The following is an 18686-nucleotide window of genomic DNA, read 5'->3' as shown; positions in this document are numbered from 1 at the left end:
AATGATGTTGTTCCACTGTCTTTTTGCCATTATGATTTCTGATGGGAAACTTTTGGTAATTTGAATCTTATTCCCTTCTGTGTAGTATGTCATGTTTCTCTGCTTTCAGGAATTTTTTTGGGTTTTGGTTTTGATTTTCAGCAGATTGATTGGATGTGTCTAGTCATTATTTTCTTTGAGTTTAGCCTCTTTGAAGAACACTCAGCTTCTTGAATCTGTAAATTTGTCTTTCACCAAATTTGGGATGCCATTGTTTCTTAAAATATTCTGCCCGAATGTCTTCCAAGATTCCGATGACAATCAGCAGTAACATTTGAGATTGTCCTACAAGTGTGTTCATTTTTCCTTTTGTCAATGTTTTTTTCTCTTTGTTCTTCAGATTTCATCATTTTTAATGATCCAACTTCAAGTTCACAGACTCTCCTCTGTAATCTCCATTCCCTTAGTGAGCCCAGCCTGTTAATTTTTTTTTTATTTTATGCATTGTATTTTCCAGTTTAAAATTTGACATTTGGTTAATTTTTAAAATAGCTTCTCTTTGTCTTCTGAGGGATTTTTTGTTCAAGTGTGTGTGCCTTTACTTGATGGAGCTTATTTACAGTAGTTGCTTAAAAGTATCGTTGGATAATTAGAACATCTGGATCACCTCAGGGTTGGCACCTGTTAATTGTTTCTTACCTTGAAATTAATCACATTTTTCTTGCTTTTTTACATTGTGAGAATTTTGGATTATATCTTGGACATTGTGAATGTTATGTTTTATAAACTTGGGGGCTTCTTATAATTTAGGAAAACTTACATTTTTGTTGTTTCTTTTAGCAGACTGTCAGCCCATTTAGGTTCAGACAGCAAATTTGGTCTTGCCTTCTGTGGGTGGTGCTTCAAATCTCAGTTCAGTTCTGAGTCTATAATAGAAGGCTGACCTGTACCTGTATGGCTCCAGAGTGAGCCCAAGACTTGTATTATAGATAGAATTAGAGGATTCCTTTCTTTCATTTTTCTCTTTTTTGGGATTTCCTCCCCATTCTCCAGTACTCAGGAGCTCCTTTCCTTAATTCCTCTGGCCAGAAAGAAAAGAGGAAAGGAGAAAAAGGAAGAGGAAAGAGAAAGGAGGAGAAAAGAACTGAACTGGAAGCTCACTCTCCTGGGGGTTGCTTTTCTAAGTTTAACTCCACTCTATAATATGCTTTTGTTTGCTTTTCACAGTTGTCAAGTAATTTTTTCTTTTTTCTTTCTTTTCTTTTTTCTTTTTGAATTTTGTCCACAGTTTTTAGTTGTAAACAGTGAGATGATAGCCTGTATTTGGGTTTATGCCACCATATTGGAACCAGCATTCTTTCTCTGACTGCTTTTAAGATTTTTCTCTGTATCTTTGATTTTTAGTAATCTGACTATGCTTTGCCTAAATAAGGTTTTTATGTGTGTGTGTTTAACTTGTGCTTGGTATTCATTTGAATTTCTGAGATCTGCGTGATAATTTTTATTTAATTTGGCACATTTTGGCCTTTGCTTCCTCAAATATTATTTCATACTCAGTCTATCTTATTTCCTTCTGGGAGTCCAGTTATTCACATATGAGGCTGTTTGATATTGTCTCATAGGTGAAGGATCAGCAAACTTAATTCTGTAAAGGGCCAGATACCCCAAAGTATTTTGGCTTTGGGGCAGTACTGTCTCTGTTGTAACTATTCAACTCTTGTTACAGTTTGAAAGCAGCCGTAGGCTCCATAAATAATGTAAACAGATGAGCATGGCTGTGTACCAGTCTAACTGTATTTACAAAAATAGGTGACAGACTAGATTTGGATTATAGACTGTAATTTCCTACATAGACTGTTAATAGTTGCTGCAGCTATATTGTGAATTCGGGGATAAAATCAAAAAGTGCAAAACACAAATATTAGCAAGAACTAAAGTGTAGGGAACTGTATGAATGAGAATAAGGGCATAGAAGAGACTAGAAACATGTTGGGGCCAGATTATTATGTCCAAATATTGCTTTATTTGAGAACAGTAGTGATAGAGTTAAACTTTCAAAATGCAAAAATATCTGTGGTAGCATTATAGAGGATGAAAGGTGCAGATCCCCAACTCAGGACTAGCTTTAAAGAAACATTTGTAGTGGTTCTGACAAGTGATAATGAATCTTGAGAAAAGGCAATGGGAATAGATGAAATGGTGGATTTGAGAATGTTTTGGTGTTAGGATGAAGAAAGGATGATAGGTGTAACATGTGACTAGATTTCAGGTATAGAAATAACAATGCCTTTTCTCTAGATAAGAAGAGAGAAGAGCTAGTTTCTCAAGAGTCTATTCTTGGTACCCTTTTCTCTAAGTTTCTTCCTTGATTATTTCAGTCAGTCCTGTGATTTCAATTTTTGCCTAATTGTTTTTACTTCCTGGTGTGTGATTTATAGCTAAAAGCTTTTCCTTGATCTATATTTTGAAAAGTCTGTTGCTGGGAGTCTCTTAATCCTGTCTCATACATTATGTTCAATATATTCTAAGGCTCCTCATGAACATACCATCACTTATAAACTGCCTCTTTTTCTGTATATTAGCTAAATTTTAGCTAAATAGATGGCTGAGACATCATCTTAAAGTTCACATTAAGAGATCATAATGACCTAACACCCATTCACCCCCACCTCCTTTTCCCAGAAGGCAGGGAGAAGTCACATTTTAGTGGGAAAGTAAATTGAGGTTAGGTGGAGAAAGGAGTATTTAGAAATCAGTATTTAAAGGGAAGGAAGGAAGATGGTAGCTTGAGGAAGGAAACACAGTTATCTTTTGAAAAATTTTTTTTAACGTTTATTTTTGAGACAGAGAGAGACAGCATGAACAGGGGAGGGGCAGAGAGAGAGGGAGACACAGAATCTGAAACAGGCTCCTGGCTCTGAGCTGTCAGCACAAAGCCTGACGCGGGGCTCGAACTCACGGACCGTGAGATCATGACCTGAGCCGAAGTCGGACGCTTAACTGACCAAGCCACCCAGGCGCCCCCAGAGTTATCTTTTGGATAAGAGACACTGTAGTAGATGTTATTAGTGCCCAAGCCATACCTCTTTGGCACTCATCTCTATGCTACTTATGTGTATGACTTTCTGCCTGAGAGCTTTCATACTGGCCATAGAGACATTCTTGGCTTATGGGAAGGGCAAGCCAGAAATGTCAGAGTTAATGCCTTCAGAAAGGCGTTAAACCAGTGATTGGATGAGTAGTTCGTGGAAAAATACCTTGTTTTTCTCATTGTTCAGTTTGGGTAACTGGGCCATGTTCAACACCATGTACCAGAGTTCTCCAGGAGAATCATGCTCTACTTGCCCTTCAGAGTAAATGGCTAATGCACTCTTTACTTACTGCCTTCTTTACCTTATCTTACTTCTGATCCCCCCCAACCAGTGGTTTTCCTGGGTCACCCCTCAAAACAATTACTTTTAAATGAATCCTTGAATCAGGTCTGCTTCTGGGGAAACACAAACCAACGTAGTCACTTTAGCACAGTAATAATAAGAAATAAAATTTGTTTAGTACTTATTTTTTTAAACATTTATTTTGAGAGAGAGAGAGAACAAGTGCTAGAGTATGCGGGGGAGGGGCAGAGAGAGAGAGGGATAGAGAGAATCCCAAGCAGGCTCCTGCTTAGTGCAGAGCCCAACTTGGAGCTCAATCTCAGGAACCGTGAGATCATGACCTGAGCCAAAATCAGGAGTCTTATGCTTAACCAACTGAGCCACCCAGGCATCCCTGTTTAGTGCTTATTAAATACCAGGCATAATTCTAAGTGCTTTATAATCCAATGAGAGAGGTACTGTTTTCACCCTATTTTGCAGATCAGACAACTGAGGCAGAGAGGTTAAGTAACTTTCCCAAGATCACGGCTAATAAATGACACAGCCTGCTTATGAACCGAGGCCATTTGTCTCTAAATTCTGTACTCTTAACCTGGTAGACTGAGGGAGAAGGGCAGGAATAATGAACAAAAAAGAGAATGGGGATAATTTATGGAGTAAGGGCCTTGTAGAGAACATTTCCTGCTGAGTGAAAGGAAAGTAAAAGGAATACTTTCATAAAGATGTCCCCATTTAAGAAGCAAAGAAGAGGGTTAGATGATCTAATCTGAATAAATGGTTAAGGAGTGGAGTTTTGAAGTGGCAAGTAAAGTTGTCAATTTTTATGGTAGATTACCTTCATTATGAGAGAACATAACTGGCTCTAGACCAGCATTCTGATGATCTTCAGAAACTATCAGTAGTTATGTTTAGGGTTGTTACGGATTATGGCAAACAAGGTTTGTAAAATACCAATATAGAAATAAATATAGAATATAAACAAATAACTCTCATAAGATACTATACGTACTAAAGATTTAAAGGACAGGAAAAGGAGCTAATAAAGAAGATTGAGAATCATCATCAAAAGTTGAAGGAGCCCTAAAATAGGGGTTGAAACCAAAGGGTAGAAGGAAGGTATTTAAAGTAGACTGTTTGACAATACTCATAAATGGAAGAATGTGAAGGATAAAGACTGAAGTTAGGGAGTTCAGTAGGCAACAAGGAAGTTTGTGGAAATCTCCTATACTTGTAGGAGCTTGAAAGTAAGGGATTGAAAAAATTCACGACAGTTTTCTCCTAAGAAATTTAGTGATGAAGAGAAATAGAGAATCAAATAACTTTTATTATTATTATTTTTTTCCATTTGGAGGAGGCTTCTAGGGTTAGAAGTCATAGGTAAAAGAGATTAAAGAGTGAACAAAGAATGGATGTAAGTAGTTGAGTGAAATTCCAAGTATGGTGAATGAGATGGAGCCCAGTGTATGAGAAGTGTACTTGGATGGAACAAGGGCTTTCTCTTTTGGGATGGTGGGGGTTGAAGGAGGAGGTTGCCTGAAGGGCACATTTTCAACCTTTTTATCTTTCTGTGCTGAATTCTAGATACTTTTTTCCCAATCTCTTCAAATTCTTTATTCACCTGTGTCTGATATGCTGCAAACCTACCTAGTGAGTCTTTAATTTCAGTTATTTTTCATTTTCATACAAGTTTGATTAGATTCTCTTTTATATGTGCTATATTCCCCATACGCTGCAGATATTTTAGGCTTTTATTTCTTTGAGTTTGGTAAACATAGTTGTATCTGAAAATTTCACCTGCACTCTGTTCTGGGTCTTTCTGTTGTCTATTTCTGCTAGTTTTCATTATGCCTTGTGTCTTTGTGGGCCTGCTTATTTGACTGCTGTCATTACCCTTGTGGTAGCTCTCTGAGATCTGGGGTGAATAGATTGTCTTTAGAAAGTTTTACAGTTGCTTCATGGCTTGAGTTTTTCTCACCCACTTAGGCTGTGTGTACTTACAGCGTAAATCTGAATGAGGCATGGTCTAAAAGTCCTAACTTTTCAGAGACTTCTTTCCTCTCACCCTCTTTTTCTTATATTCCTCTGCCTACTGCCAAGGTGCTTTTATTTATAGTTTTTATCCCCCACCCCCAACCCCTCCCCATATGAAGACTTGTAAATAGATCAGGAGACTGAAGCTATATATAGGAAATCTGTTTGCATCTCTCCCCTAGATCAGTTTGAACTGCTAAAATCTCTTTTCTTATTACTAATTATCAGCCTAGGTTAAGTAAATAAAAGTTTTCTACTTAGTAATCAGACTACTGTTCTCCCTAATTTATTTAGTGATGCTTTAACACAATAATGAGAGTATCATTACATTAATTACACAGGAGAAATAAGTCTGGCTTATATAGAAAAGCTTCAGTTTACATAATATAGTGCTTTAAAATTAGTTGATTTTTAAAAAATTAGTGTTGTATCTAATGACCTGGGTAATTCACTTATTATTTATAGATTACTTTGTACTTTCTATAAACACAGTTAGGTTATCTACAAGTAAAAATGCTTAACTGTTTTCTTTTTAGCCATTATGACTTTTATTTCTTTTCCTTGACTGACTTACAGATGAAGTAGTTATCAGATTTAGTAATTAACAGATTACTTTTTTTTCTTCCTTACTGAGGAGGCATTTCATCAGAAACAGTTGAGTTTTATAAAATACTTTTTCTGGGGGCGCCTGGGTGGCTCAGTCGGTTAAGCGGCCGACTTCGGCCCAGGTCATGATCTCGTGGTCTGTGAGTTCGAGCCCCGCATCGGGCTCTGTGCTGATGGCTCAGAGCCTGGAGCCTGTTTCAGATTCTGTGTCTCCCTCTCTCTCTGACCCTCCCCCGTTCATGCTTTGTCTCTCTCTGTCTCAAAAATAAATAAACGTTAAAAAAAAATTTTTTTTTAAATTAAAACAATAAAATACTTTTTCTGTTTCTGTTGAAATGGTCATATTTTTTCCTTATTTTGTTATTACGTTGAATTACATTGATTAGATCTTACATTTTATCTATCCTTTTTATATGTTGCTAAACATTAGAATTATTTTTAGATCAGTGACTTTTATCTCACATTTTTAATTGAAATGTAATTTGTGTATCATAAAACACACCATGTAAAAATATACAAATCAGTGGTTTTAGTATATTAAGAAAGTTGTACAACCAGAACAGTTTTCCTGACCCCGAAAAAGAAATCCCATACCCATTAATAGTCACTCCCCTTATCTTTTCCATCCCCCCCGGTAACCACTAATCAGTTTCCTGTTTCTATGGATTTGTCTAATCTGGATATTTCATATAAATAGAATCATACAATTTGTGACCATTGGTGGCCTTTGTTTCTTTCACTTAGCATAGTGTTTTCAAGGTTCATCCATAATGTGGCATGTGTCTACTTGTTTCTTTTTTATGACTGAATAATATTCCATTATATGGATGTACCACATGTTGTTTATCTATTGTCAATTGATGAACATTTGGGTTGTTTCCACTTTTTGGCTATGTAGTATTTTTTGCTTCTACGTTCATTGGAGATGTTGGCTTAAAGTTTTCTTATTTTGAAATATTCTTTTCAGATTTTGGTATCAGAATTATGCTAGTCTCATAAAATGAGTTGGGGAAAGTTTCTTTTTATATTCTAGGAAGAGTTAGTTTAAGATTGAAGTTGTTTGAAAGAATGTACCAGTGAATTAAGTGTTTAAAGGAATTCACTGGTGAAGCCACTGAGTCTACAGTTTTCTTTGTGGGAAGATATTGGTTAGGGATTCAATGTCATTAATAGAGGACTATTCAGATGTTGTATTGTTTTTCCTTGATTAGTATTGAGAAGTTATATTTTGCAATGGAATTTGTCCTCATATTTAAATTGTGAAATTTATGGGCAGCATCCATAGTGATGTCCTCTTTCTTATTTCTCATATGGGTAATTGTGATTTTATTTTTTTCCTGACTAGTTTTGCTGGAGCAGTCTTGTATTAATCTTTTCAGAGAACTAGTTTTGGTTCCTTGATTTTCTCTATTGAATGTCTGCTTTCTATTTTAGTAATATCTGTTCTTTCTTTTGTTTTCTTTTCTTTACATTCTTTATGTGCTTTTGTTTTTCTAGTTTCTAAAGTTGTATGCCTAGCTCATTTACTTTCAAAATTTCTTTTTTCATTATATGCATTTATATCTTTGTAAAAAGCTGTACATTTTCCCTGAGCACTACTTTAGCTGCATTTCACAAGTTTTGGTATGTCATATGTCATTTTTATTTAATTGAAAATATTTTCTGATTTCCATTTTAGCTTTCCATTATAGCTCTTTGACTCATAGGTTATTTAAAACCTGTTTTTGCTTTTGTTTTTTAAAGATTTTAAAACATTTGGGAATATCTTAGTTTTCTTTCTTTTGGTTTCTAACTGTTCTGTGATCACAATCATAGTTTTAGAAATTTGTTGAGACTTGGTTTGTGGTTCAGCATACTGTTGCCTATTTTGGTAAATATTCTGCTTACATTAGAAAAGAATGTGCATTCTTGGGGCGCCTGGGTGGGTCAGTTGGTTAAGTATCCGGCTCTTGATTTCTGCTCAGGTCATGATCTCCTGGTTTGTGAGTTCCAGCCCTGCATCTGGCTGCATGCTGATAGTTCAAAGCCTGCTGTGATTCTCTTTCCCCTTCTCTCTTTCTGCGCCTTCCCTGCTGGTGCTCTCTCTCTTTCAAAATAAATAAATAAACTTAAAAAAAAAAAGAATGTACATTCTGCAGTTGTTAAGTGTGGTTTTCTATGTATGTTAATTAGGTTGATTAATCATGTTTTAATGTCTTTCTATATCCATGCTGTTTTGTCCTCTACTTCCTTTGTCAATTAGAGACAGGTATGTAGAAATCTGCTCTTTTGATTGTGAATTCATCCTTGTCCTTTTACTTTGCTCAATTTTGCTTCATGTGTTGTGAAGTTATGTTGTTATGAGATGCATTCAAATTTGGGATTGCTAGGTTTTCCTATTGAATTGGCGCAGTTAGCATTATGAAATGCTCAGTTCATCTCTAATAATACTTTTAGCCTTAAAAATTAATTTGTCAGGGCACTTGGATGGCTCAGTCAGTGAAGCATTCAACTTTGATTCAAGTCACGATCTCATGGTTTGTGGGTTTGAGCCGTGCGTCGGGCTCTGCACTGACAGCGTGGTGCCCTCATTGAATTCTCTGTCTTCCTCTCTGCCCCTCCCCTGCTTGCATACTGTCTCTCTCAGTTTAATAAACATTAAAGACAATTAATTTGTCAAATACTAATATAACCATACCAACATTTTTTGCAAGGGCGGTCACTGTGTTCAGGATATTATTTTCTCCATTTCTTCTACTTTAGGTCTGTGTCCTTTTTAAAATTGTGACATAACAATTATTAAAGGAAGACCTTCCCTTGTATTTCTTATAGTGTTCGTATGTTGACAATGAATTATGTCAGCTTTTGTGGTCCTAAAAATATCTCTATTTTTATCTTCATTTTTAAAGGATATTTTTGATAAGCACATAATTCTAGGTTGCTACCCACTCCCCTCTGTGTCTGCCAGCACTGTTCAACACAGAGAATGGAAGCTATCAATCTTATTGTTGTTCCTTTGAGTGCATCTTTTTTCTCTTGTTGCTTTTAAGATTTTCTCTTTATCCTTTGTTTCAGCAATTTGACTGTGCCCAGCATTTGGTTGCTTAAGTGTGGTTTTCTTTGCATTTTCCTGCTTGAGATTTCCTTGAGTTTCTTGAATCTCTGAGTTGATTTCTTTCCTCACTTTTGTAAAATTGTCATTAATTATTTCTTCACATATTGCTTTTGTCCATTCTTTTTTTCTCTGTCTTGGATTTCAATTACATGACTATGAGACTATTTGATTATGTTCCACATGTTTCATACTTTCTGTTTTATTCATCTCATTCTTTTCTCTGTGTTTGAGTTTGGATATTTTCCCTTGGCCTGTCTGTAAGTCCATGAATCCTGTTTTCCTCTAGTCTATTCTGCTCATAAAATCATTTGACAAGTTCTTAATTTCAAATATTTACTTTTCAGAAAATCCATTTGCCTTTTTTTTTTTAGTAAGTTCTGTTGAAAATTACATCATTTCATTCAATTTTTCCATGTTTGCATCTATTTTAAATCCTTGTCTCTTAACTTCAGTTACCAATTATCTAGAGTCTGCCTGATTGTCTGGTTTTCTCTTGGGATGATCTGTCACATTATTTTGCTTCTTTATGTATCTCTTAATATGTATGCTATGTGCCTAACGTTATGTGTAAGAGAACAGTTGTTTTCTTTCAGAGAGGTTTGCTATTTGCTGTGTTGGTCAAATAGGATGAGATGTTGACAATCTCAGTCCAGTCATGGATTAAGTACACTCCTCCCTCCACTGGGATTCTGTCTTCTAGACATTGGGAGACTGTGGGAAATTGACTCTGTCCTGCTGGCCCAGCTTCCCTATCCTTAAGCATCCCATCACTAAGCTTTGTATCATTGGGGAAACTGGCTGAGTATTTGAAGCCTTTCTAGATTTCCAGTCTCATTCTAGTTAAAGCACCACTAATTCCTGGTTTTCTTCAGCAGAGTTCCTCTGTTTAAACTAAGTTCAATTTGACCTCACTTGTACCCAAACTTTGCTAATACCCCCATGGAAGAAAATGCCAATGGTCTGAGCTCACCCTTGAAGTACTCTTTCATCTCTGGAGTTTTAGTTCATCTGCTCCTTAATTACTTCCACAGCATTCCTATGCTAGTCGAGTTTTTTTAAGGAAAAGCAATGCTCTAGTATCTTATTTTATGGAAGTGGAAGTCAGGAGTTTATCTTTGTGAAATGAAAAGGCAGATAATTTTAAGAATGCTTATTTATATTAGCATACTGACTATTTTGAATAGTTTTATTTGTGTTGCATACTAATAGTTATTTTTTTTTCTTTCTGATATGAGCCTGTTTATCAAAATATGCTCTAGTTCAGGGGTCGACCAACTATGACACACAGACCAAATTGGTCCAGTGCCTGCTTTGTATGGCCTGTGAACTAAGAATGGTTTTGACATTTTTAAAAGCTTAAAAAAAAATGTTTTGTGGCACATAAACATTATATGAAATTCAATCTTCACTGTCCTGAAATAGTTTGGAATATAACCACACTTGTCTGTTTATGTGTTGTCTGTGTCTACTTTCAGGCTATAATCGTTGAGTAGTTGCAACAGAGATCCTATAGTCTACAAAATGAAAAATATTTATAATCTAGCCCTTTACAGAAACAAACAAAACAAAAAACAACTTGCCTATTCCTGCCTTACACCAGGGATTTTTCCTTTCTTGTTACTAAGGGAAATTAAACAAAAGTTTGAAATCTTATCCCAGAAGTTTTTTGAATTTGGATTTATTAAAACTCTAGTCATCTCAGAAATCATTGCCTTCATCGTTTTATTTTGCAGACGAAGATACAGATTCAGAGTGAGAGACGATACATTTTTTTTAAATTTTTTTTTTTTAACGTTTATTTTATTTTTGAGACAGAGAGAGACAGAGCATGAATGGGGGAGGGTCAGAGAGAGGGAGACACAGAATCCGAAACAGGCTCCAGGTTCTGAGCTGTCAGCACAGAGCCTGACGCGGGGCTCGAACCCACGGACTGCGAGATCATGACCTGAGCTGAAGTCGGCCGCTCAACCGACTGAGCCACCCAGGCGCCCCAGAGAGACGATACATTTTTAAACTAAATTATGACTAATTTTTGTTTTGTTGGAAAACAGATTCTGTAATAAGCTGATATAAAAACTAATGATCTGTATCATGGAACAACTTGCAAAATTCATTTGTTCTTATATTGCAGAAAAAAATTGGTTTTCCATAAACAGTGGTAGCTATTAAAATTGCTTCTTTGGAATTTTTAAAGTAAATATTTTTAAAATAAATATTAAAGAATGTTAACAGCTTTTGCCTTCTATTAGCACCCGTAATTGGTTAAAATCTCACTGGTGTGAGGTTCTTTCTGTGAAATGATTAAAAATTCTACAGGACCAATTCCAGACATTCTTCATTAAGTTCCTATTTGGTTTAAAATTTAAAACATCCTAAATCATCATAAATTCCAAGGTAAATTGTTAACTTGCGAGACTGGTTTCTAGAACTTTCCTTTTATCCATCCTCCGATGTCATGAAAAGTTTATTTTAAACTTGGTTTTCAGCTAAGCTTTCCCATTAGTCATATATCGGGATGTTAACTTACTAGCAAATAGCATTTTTATTTCCTAATGTTGACTATAAATTTTCTTCATATACTTTTTAACTTGTTACTTTCTCTTTTTGATAAACATCTAAGTCTAAAACAAGCCAAATTAACAGAAAACACAGTGAAATCAATTTGTGAGAATATGGAAAAAGCTGTTTATATTCAGGAATTGGTGGGTTTAGATTCATTAACATTGTTATAGCTAATTAAATGCCAAACTAATTAAATGCATAGGAAGAAATATTTTTGGGAATACATATTAAAGCCATTTGAACTTTAAAGATGTTCATTAAACAAAAGAAAAATATTGGTGTATATTTGTGAAAATTTAAATCTGTGATAACTAAGCTTCAGGAGAGTCATCTTAATTTAGCTTTATGTATTCTTCTCTGAAGATTGTTTTTGAGTGAACCTTGACTAAATTGTATAGAAGGGACTAACCTTTTAGCAGTTACATATACCTGTTGCTCAAATAACTCATTTCGTTCTAGTATAAAGAGACGTTGGTTTTCTAAACCATAATGAGAATTACTCCTTACTTTTTCGTTAACTTTTTCTTCATGTGATAATTCTTGAACATCCATTTTATGTCAGGGACTGATGTTGGTATTGAAAGTAAAGAGTTAAAATAAATATTCTTTAAACAAAAAGAAAGAAAGAAATAGACATTCTTCATGCTCCCACAATGCTCATAGTTGAATAGACTGTAAGCAGGTGTATGTGTTTATGTGTAGCACATGACACTATTGATCAGTCTTTCTCTTTACTTTTGTAGTATGCTATCCTGGGGAAATCTTACCTACACACATGGTTTTTCCATTACCTACTTGGCACCAAAATCTGTGTAAAATAATCTCATGGATAGCTCCTAAATGGACATGTCTGGCTACATATCCTTTAAATGTATTGGCATATCTATGAATCTATCCTTGGTCCTCTGCTTATTTTACTCTATAAGCTTAAGGTTTATAGCCATAGCTCTGAACTTCTTCCCTCTTTTCTCTCCTTCCTCTCTCTTTCCTCCTGCTTTTCTCTTTCTCTCAAAATAGTATTAAGTACTTTGTTCTAGGTGCTTTTCTGGACAAAGAGGCTAGAACACTGCATAAGAAAGACATGGCCTCTGTACTTTTGGAGCTTATAGCTTTATGAAGGAGTAGTGCATTAAACACATAACCTCATACATAATTACAGTGGGAGATTGCACAATGAAACACAAATGTAAAATGAAATGAGAGTGTATATTAGGGAAACTAACCCACTCTGAGACATTCCTGAATAAACGACACTTCTATTGGAACCTCAGAGATGACTGACTAGTGGTTAGCAGAAGATGTGGGAGAGAATGCCAGGAAGAGGGAGAACCTTTGTGAAAGCCCCCAAGGAGCTTATTAGCAGGTCAGACAACTAGAAGGATATTTTTGTGCCTGGAGTATGATGAATAAGTTGGAGGCAGATGCAAAATGAAGGAGAGGCTGGCAGAGGCCAGATCTTGGTAAAAGATCTCTTAAACTGTGCCAATGCTTTTGGACTTTATCCCAAGAGAATTGAGAAGATACTAGTTGGGTTTTAAGTGAGGTAATTACCTACTCAGATTTGTGTTTTTAAAAGTTGATTTGGGTTCCTATATGAAGAATGAATTGAAGTGGGGCAAATGTGGATGTGCAGAAATGAATAACGAAGTAGACCAGGCAAGATGTGGTGGTAACTTAGATTATTAGAATTGCAGCAGTTAAAAAAAAAAAAAAAAGAATTGCAGCAGTAGAGACGATGTAGACAGATTCAAGAACTGTTTATAAGACATAGTTGACAAGATTTTGTGATTATTTTGGTTTAGGGAGCTGAAGGAACTGGCAGAGATGAATTTTCATATGCTTGTTCATGTCTATCTTGTTGGCATTTTAGTATCTTTAACTCAAACATCTTTAAAGCTGAACCGATTTTTTCTTTTTGGAAACTAATTGTTCCCCTTGACTTCCCTATTTTTATGAATGACATCCCTACCTCCAGGTGGCCTAGGCTTCCAACTTTAGTTTTGGTCACAGCTTCCAGTAAGTTAGTTACCAAGTGTTAAGGACTTGACCTCCAGCATCTAGAATCTCTTCCTTCCCCTCCTTCTCTTCCTCTATGCTTCTCTTCCCTTTCTCCGCCTCCCTCCTTTTCTCGTCCTCCTCTTCTTCTTCACTATTTTTTTATAGCAGTAGCATCCTCTTCATAGATTATTAACCTATGTTTTTCATTCAAGTCTTTGAGCTCCTTGAGGTCAAGAACTTTTTCTTTTTCGTCCTGTATTTTTAGTACTAACAGTGTGCACCTCAGCATGGCAGACATAAAAAAATATTAAATGAAAATAAAATAAATTGTTTTCCTTGACTCTTGTTTCTTCCACTATAATTCTTTGCCACATTTCCCCCCCCCCCCCCCCCCCCCCCCCCCCGTCTCTTTCTCAAAGTCATTCGGGGCTTCCATCTGCTTAGAGAATAATTTTGTCTTAGGACTGTGAGGTAATGAAAAACTGACTGGAGAATATGAGAAGAGTATGAGTTGGGGTTTTTTTCTATAGTAATTTAGTAAAAAGTGCCTCCTGTCCCTTTTTACACTGTAGACTTCACTACTACAAAGAGCACATTTTTCTGGGAAGGGAACATATGTGATATTTTATTAGCATCCTCACTGTTGAATAAAATTTTTAAAACTTCATTTGATGCTGTTTTACATTTTTTAGTTTTATAAAAATATTTGCAGAGGAGCGCCTGGGTTGCTCATTTGGTTGAGTGTTTGACTTCAGCTTAGGTCATGATCTCATCAGCTGGTGAGTTTGAGCCTGCGTCAGGCTCTGTGCTTACTGCTCAGAGCCTGGAGCCTGTTTCTGATTCTGTGTCTCCATCCCTCTGTGTGCCCCTCCCCTGCTCACAATCTGTCTGTCCCTCAAAAATAAAGGTTAAAAAAATTTTTTTTAAATATTCGCAGAATTCAATTTTTAATCATTTAATGTGTGTTTCTTAGCTTTCCAGTATTATTATTTCAATAGCTACATCTTATATGTACATCTAGAGTATATTGTTTCATAAAAAGAAAGTTTATAGGAGAAATATTCAAATGTCTACTTTGGAAGTACCTGTTTTTCATAGCTTTGTATGTTCTAATATGAACTTTTGTAATTTGTTCTTTCCATTTTTAGGAATAAGAAAATTTTAAATAAGAAAAAGTTGAAAAGAAAACAGAAGAGCAAATCAAAAGTGAAGACAAGAAGCAAGGTAAAACTGCTGGCAATTTATAGGGAGTAAGGATTTTTTCATACAGTAATTTGAATTATAATGCCAAGATTAAAAAAGTATAACTAGTAAACCATTTCTTTCTTTCTTTTTAGTAAACCATTTCTTTCTTTCTTTTTTTTTAAAGTTTTTAAAAGCCCCTTATTACTTGGTTACACTGTTTAATTTCATGTTTGAACATTTCATGATCAGTAGCCTAGAAGTTAATACCTCGGTGTTGAAAATTATTTACAGTTTATTCACATTATCTTTGAACACTTCTCTGGGGGAACATATCCGTTTCTCTTCTCTTTTTTACACTCTGACTACATGTTCTAGAAACTGAGTAAAACTGGCTGTGAGTTGGGACGTGGATTTGGGTTCATCATAACGTCTGTCCATATGTCATGAATTGGGGAGAATCTTGGTATGTCTATATTCTGAGCTCTTTTGATGGTGGGTGGCTGTGCAAAAGGAAAGACAATGTAGAATATCTGAATTAGATAAGACCATAGAGATCAAGGACCTTTTTTCCATCTAATGCAGAAATCTCAATTAAATCTTAAACATTTTTACATTCTACCGGAGTGTGTTTTCTTTTGAACAGTACTAAGAAGCCTAGACAATAGAAAGAGAGGAATCATTAACTATGATTTCTGAACAGGTCCACTTTTGGTTAAATAAACAATAGCTTAGGGGCGCCTGGGTGGCGCAGTCGGTTAGGCGTCCGACTTCAGCCAGGTCACGATCTCGTGGTCCGTGAGTTCGAGCCCCGCGTCAGGCTCTGGGCTGATGGCTCGGAGCCTGGAGCCTGTTTCCGATTCTGTGTCTCCCTTTCTCTCTGCCCCTCACCCGTTCATGCTCTGTCTCTCTCTGTCCCCAAAAAAAATAAATTAAAAACGTTGAAAAAAAAATTTAAAATAAACAATAGCTTAGCTTGGCCTCTGTATCATATTTAATTTCCAGAAACAGTTGTTTCCTGCCCTTCTTAATTAGTATTCTTACATTTTAAAGCTGAGAGAAATGTACTTTTAGTAGTAAACCAAAAAGTAAAAGTGTAGGGGATGAAATTTATTTGGTGGCTGTGTCTTGAGACACAGCTGGATCCAGGGATTAAGTAATGTCATCAATTCTGTGTCTTCATTTCTTGCTTCTGCTTTCTTCTGTGTGTGGACTTAATTGCCTATGGCTGAGGACTAAGGCTTCTGGAAGCTCCAACTGCATTTTTTTGGTTAAGAGGCAATCTCCTTTACTCTAGCAGAAAGTCGGGTGTGATTTTTGATTGACCTTCATCATTCATTTTGGCCTTGGAGATGGGGTACTTTGGTTAGACTGAGTTACATTTATAACCCTGTGATGGGAGATAGGTAGGCCAGCAACCTACTGAGCAGGCCATGTGAAATGGGAGGTGGGTGGTTACCCTAAGGAAAGTGTTGCTGGGTGGGCAGCTAAATAATAAATGTTAACTACATCATTTCTTATTACTTCTGTTTGTGGGATAAAAGAGGGAATTGGAGAACATTCTTAATATATTTGATACATAGTCATTCAGAATTTCAGCCTCTACTTCTTTTCCACTTCTTGGTGTTATGTGCAAGGTCAGAGTATGGGAATCTTAAAAATCTGTTTTAATTTCTTTAAAGGTTTCATTTGGTGATTTTCCTAAAAATGGTATCCTAAGATATCCAGGAAGAGGTGAGAAGTCAAGGTCTTTCATCCCTTCATTTCCGTCTTTAGCTTTATGCTTTTAGTAATAAATCTCCCTTCTCTTGGCCTCAGGTTTTATGTCTGCTTTTTAGGAGCAGCTTGTGATAAGAGTGATACAAAAAGAAGTTACTCATTTATTCCTAAAACATTAATTGCATGCTGACTATGTGCAGGAATTATGCTGGGTATTTAGAATAGAAAGATGAATAAGAAACATTTTCTGCTTATGATGAGCATATAAAATAATAAAATGATGTGGTTAGTCTCCTTGTTCCCAATTACTGTTTCTGGACTACTTTTCATCCACCATCTTTTTATTTTTTATATTTATTTATTTATTTAATATTTCATTAAAAAATTTTTTTTTTTAACGTTTATTTATTTTTTGAGACAGAGAGAGACAGAGCATGAATGGGGGGAGGGTCAGAGAGAGGGGGAGACACAGAATCGGAAGCAGGCTCCAGGCTCCGAGCTGTCAGCACAGAGCCCGACGCGGGGCTTGAACTCGTGAACCACAAGATCATGACCTGAGCCGAAGTCGGACACTTAACCGACTGAGCCACCCGGGCGCCCCTAATATTTCATTTTTTTAATTTACATCCAAATTAGTTAGCATAAAGTGCAACAATGATTTCAGGAGTAGATTCCTTAGTGCACCTTATTCTTTTAGCCCATCCCCCCTCCAACAACCCCTCCGGTAACCCTCAGTTTGTTCTCCATATTTATGAGTCTCTTCTGTTTTGTCCCCCTCCCTGTTTTTATATTATGTTTGTTTCCCTTCCCTTATGTTCATCTGTTTTGTCTCTTAAAGTCCTCATATGAGTGAAGTCATATGATATTTGTCTTTCTCTTACTAATTTTACAAATACCCTCCAGTTCTATCCACGTAGTTGCAAACAGCAAGATTTCATTCTTTTTGATTGCCGAGTAATACTCAATTGTATATATATACCACATCTTCTTTTTTTTTTTTTAATTTTTTTTTTCAACGTTTTTTTTTTTTTTTTTTTTGGGACAGAGAGAGACAGAGCATGAATGGGGGAGGGGCAGAGAGAGAGGGAGACACAGAATCTGAAACAGGCTCCAGGCTCCGAGCCATCAGCCCAGAGCCTGACGCGGGGCTCGAACTCACGGACCGTGAGATCGTGACCTGGCTGAAGTCGGACGCTTAACCGACTGCGCCACCCAGGTGCCCCTCCACATCTTCTTTATCCATTCATCCATCGATGGACACTGGGGCTCTTTCCATACTTTGGCTGTTGTTCATAGTGCTGCCATAAACATGGGGGTGCATGTGTCCCTTCGAAACGGCACACCTGTATCCCTTGGATAAATGCCTAGTAGTGCAATTGCTGGGTCATAGGGTAGTTCTATTTTTAGTTTTTTGAGGAACCTCCATACTGTTTTCCAGAGTAGCTGCATTAGCTTGCATTCCCACCAACACTGCAAAAAAGATCCTCTTTCTCCGCCTCCTCACCAACATCTGTTGTTGCCTGAGTTGTGAATGTTAGCCATTCTGACAGGTGTGAGGTGGTATCTCATTGTGATTTTGATTTGTATTTCCCTGACGATGAGTGATGTTGAGCATTTTTTCATGTGTCAGTTGGCCATCTGGATATCTTCTTTCGAGAAGTGTCTATTCATGTCTTCTGCCCATTTCTTCACTGGATTATTTGTTTTTTGGGTGTTGAGTTTGATAAGTTCTTAATAGATTTGGGATACTAACCCTTTATCTGATATGTCATTTGCAAATATCTTCTCCATTCCATAGGTTGCCTTTTAGTTTTGCTGATTGTTTCCTTTGCTGTGCAGAAGCTTTTTATTTTGATGAGGTCCCAGTAGTTGATTTTTGCTTTGGTTTCCCTTGCCTCTGGAGATATGTTGAGTAAGAAGTTGCTGCAGGCAAGATCAAAGAGGTTTTTGCCTGCTTTCTCCTCAAGGATTCTGATGGCTTCCTGTCTTACATTGAAGTCTTTCATCCATTTTGAGTTTATTTTTGTGTATGGTGTAAGAAAGTGGTCCAGGTTCATTCTTCTGCATGTTGCTGTCCAGTTTTCCCAGCACCACTTGCTGAAGAGACTGTCTTTATTCCATTGGATATTCTTTCCTGCTTT

At 36.4% G+C, this 18686-nt stretch overlaps 1 protein-coding gene across 12 annotated transcripts in view; it reads left to right on the top strand.

The window, feature by feature from the left end:
• Positions 1 to 18686, top strand: part of MYCBP2 (MYC binding protein 2) — a 283680-nt gene that overhangs the window by 14874 nt on the left and 250120 nt on the right. For all 12 annotated transcript variants that reach the window (XM_042978630.1, XM_042978658.1, XM_042978633.1 and 9 more), the window contains exon 2: positions 14793 to 14868. In XM_042978630.1, coding sequence (XP_042834564.1) covers positions 14793 to 14868 — 76 coding nt within the window. The remainder of the gene's footprint in view (positions 1 to 14792; positions 14869 to 18686) is intronic.

This window comes from Panthera tigris, chromosome A1, assembly GCF_018350195.1.
Source record: "Panthera tigris isolate Pti1 chromosome A1, P.tigris_Pti1_mat1.1, whole genome shotgun sequence".
Lineage (NCBI taxonomy): Eukaryota > Metazoa > Chordata > Mammalia > Carnivora > Felidae > Panthera > Panthera tigris.
This window is presented reverse-complemented; position numbering and strand designations above follow the sequence as displayed.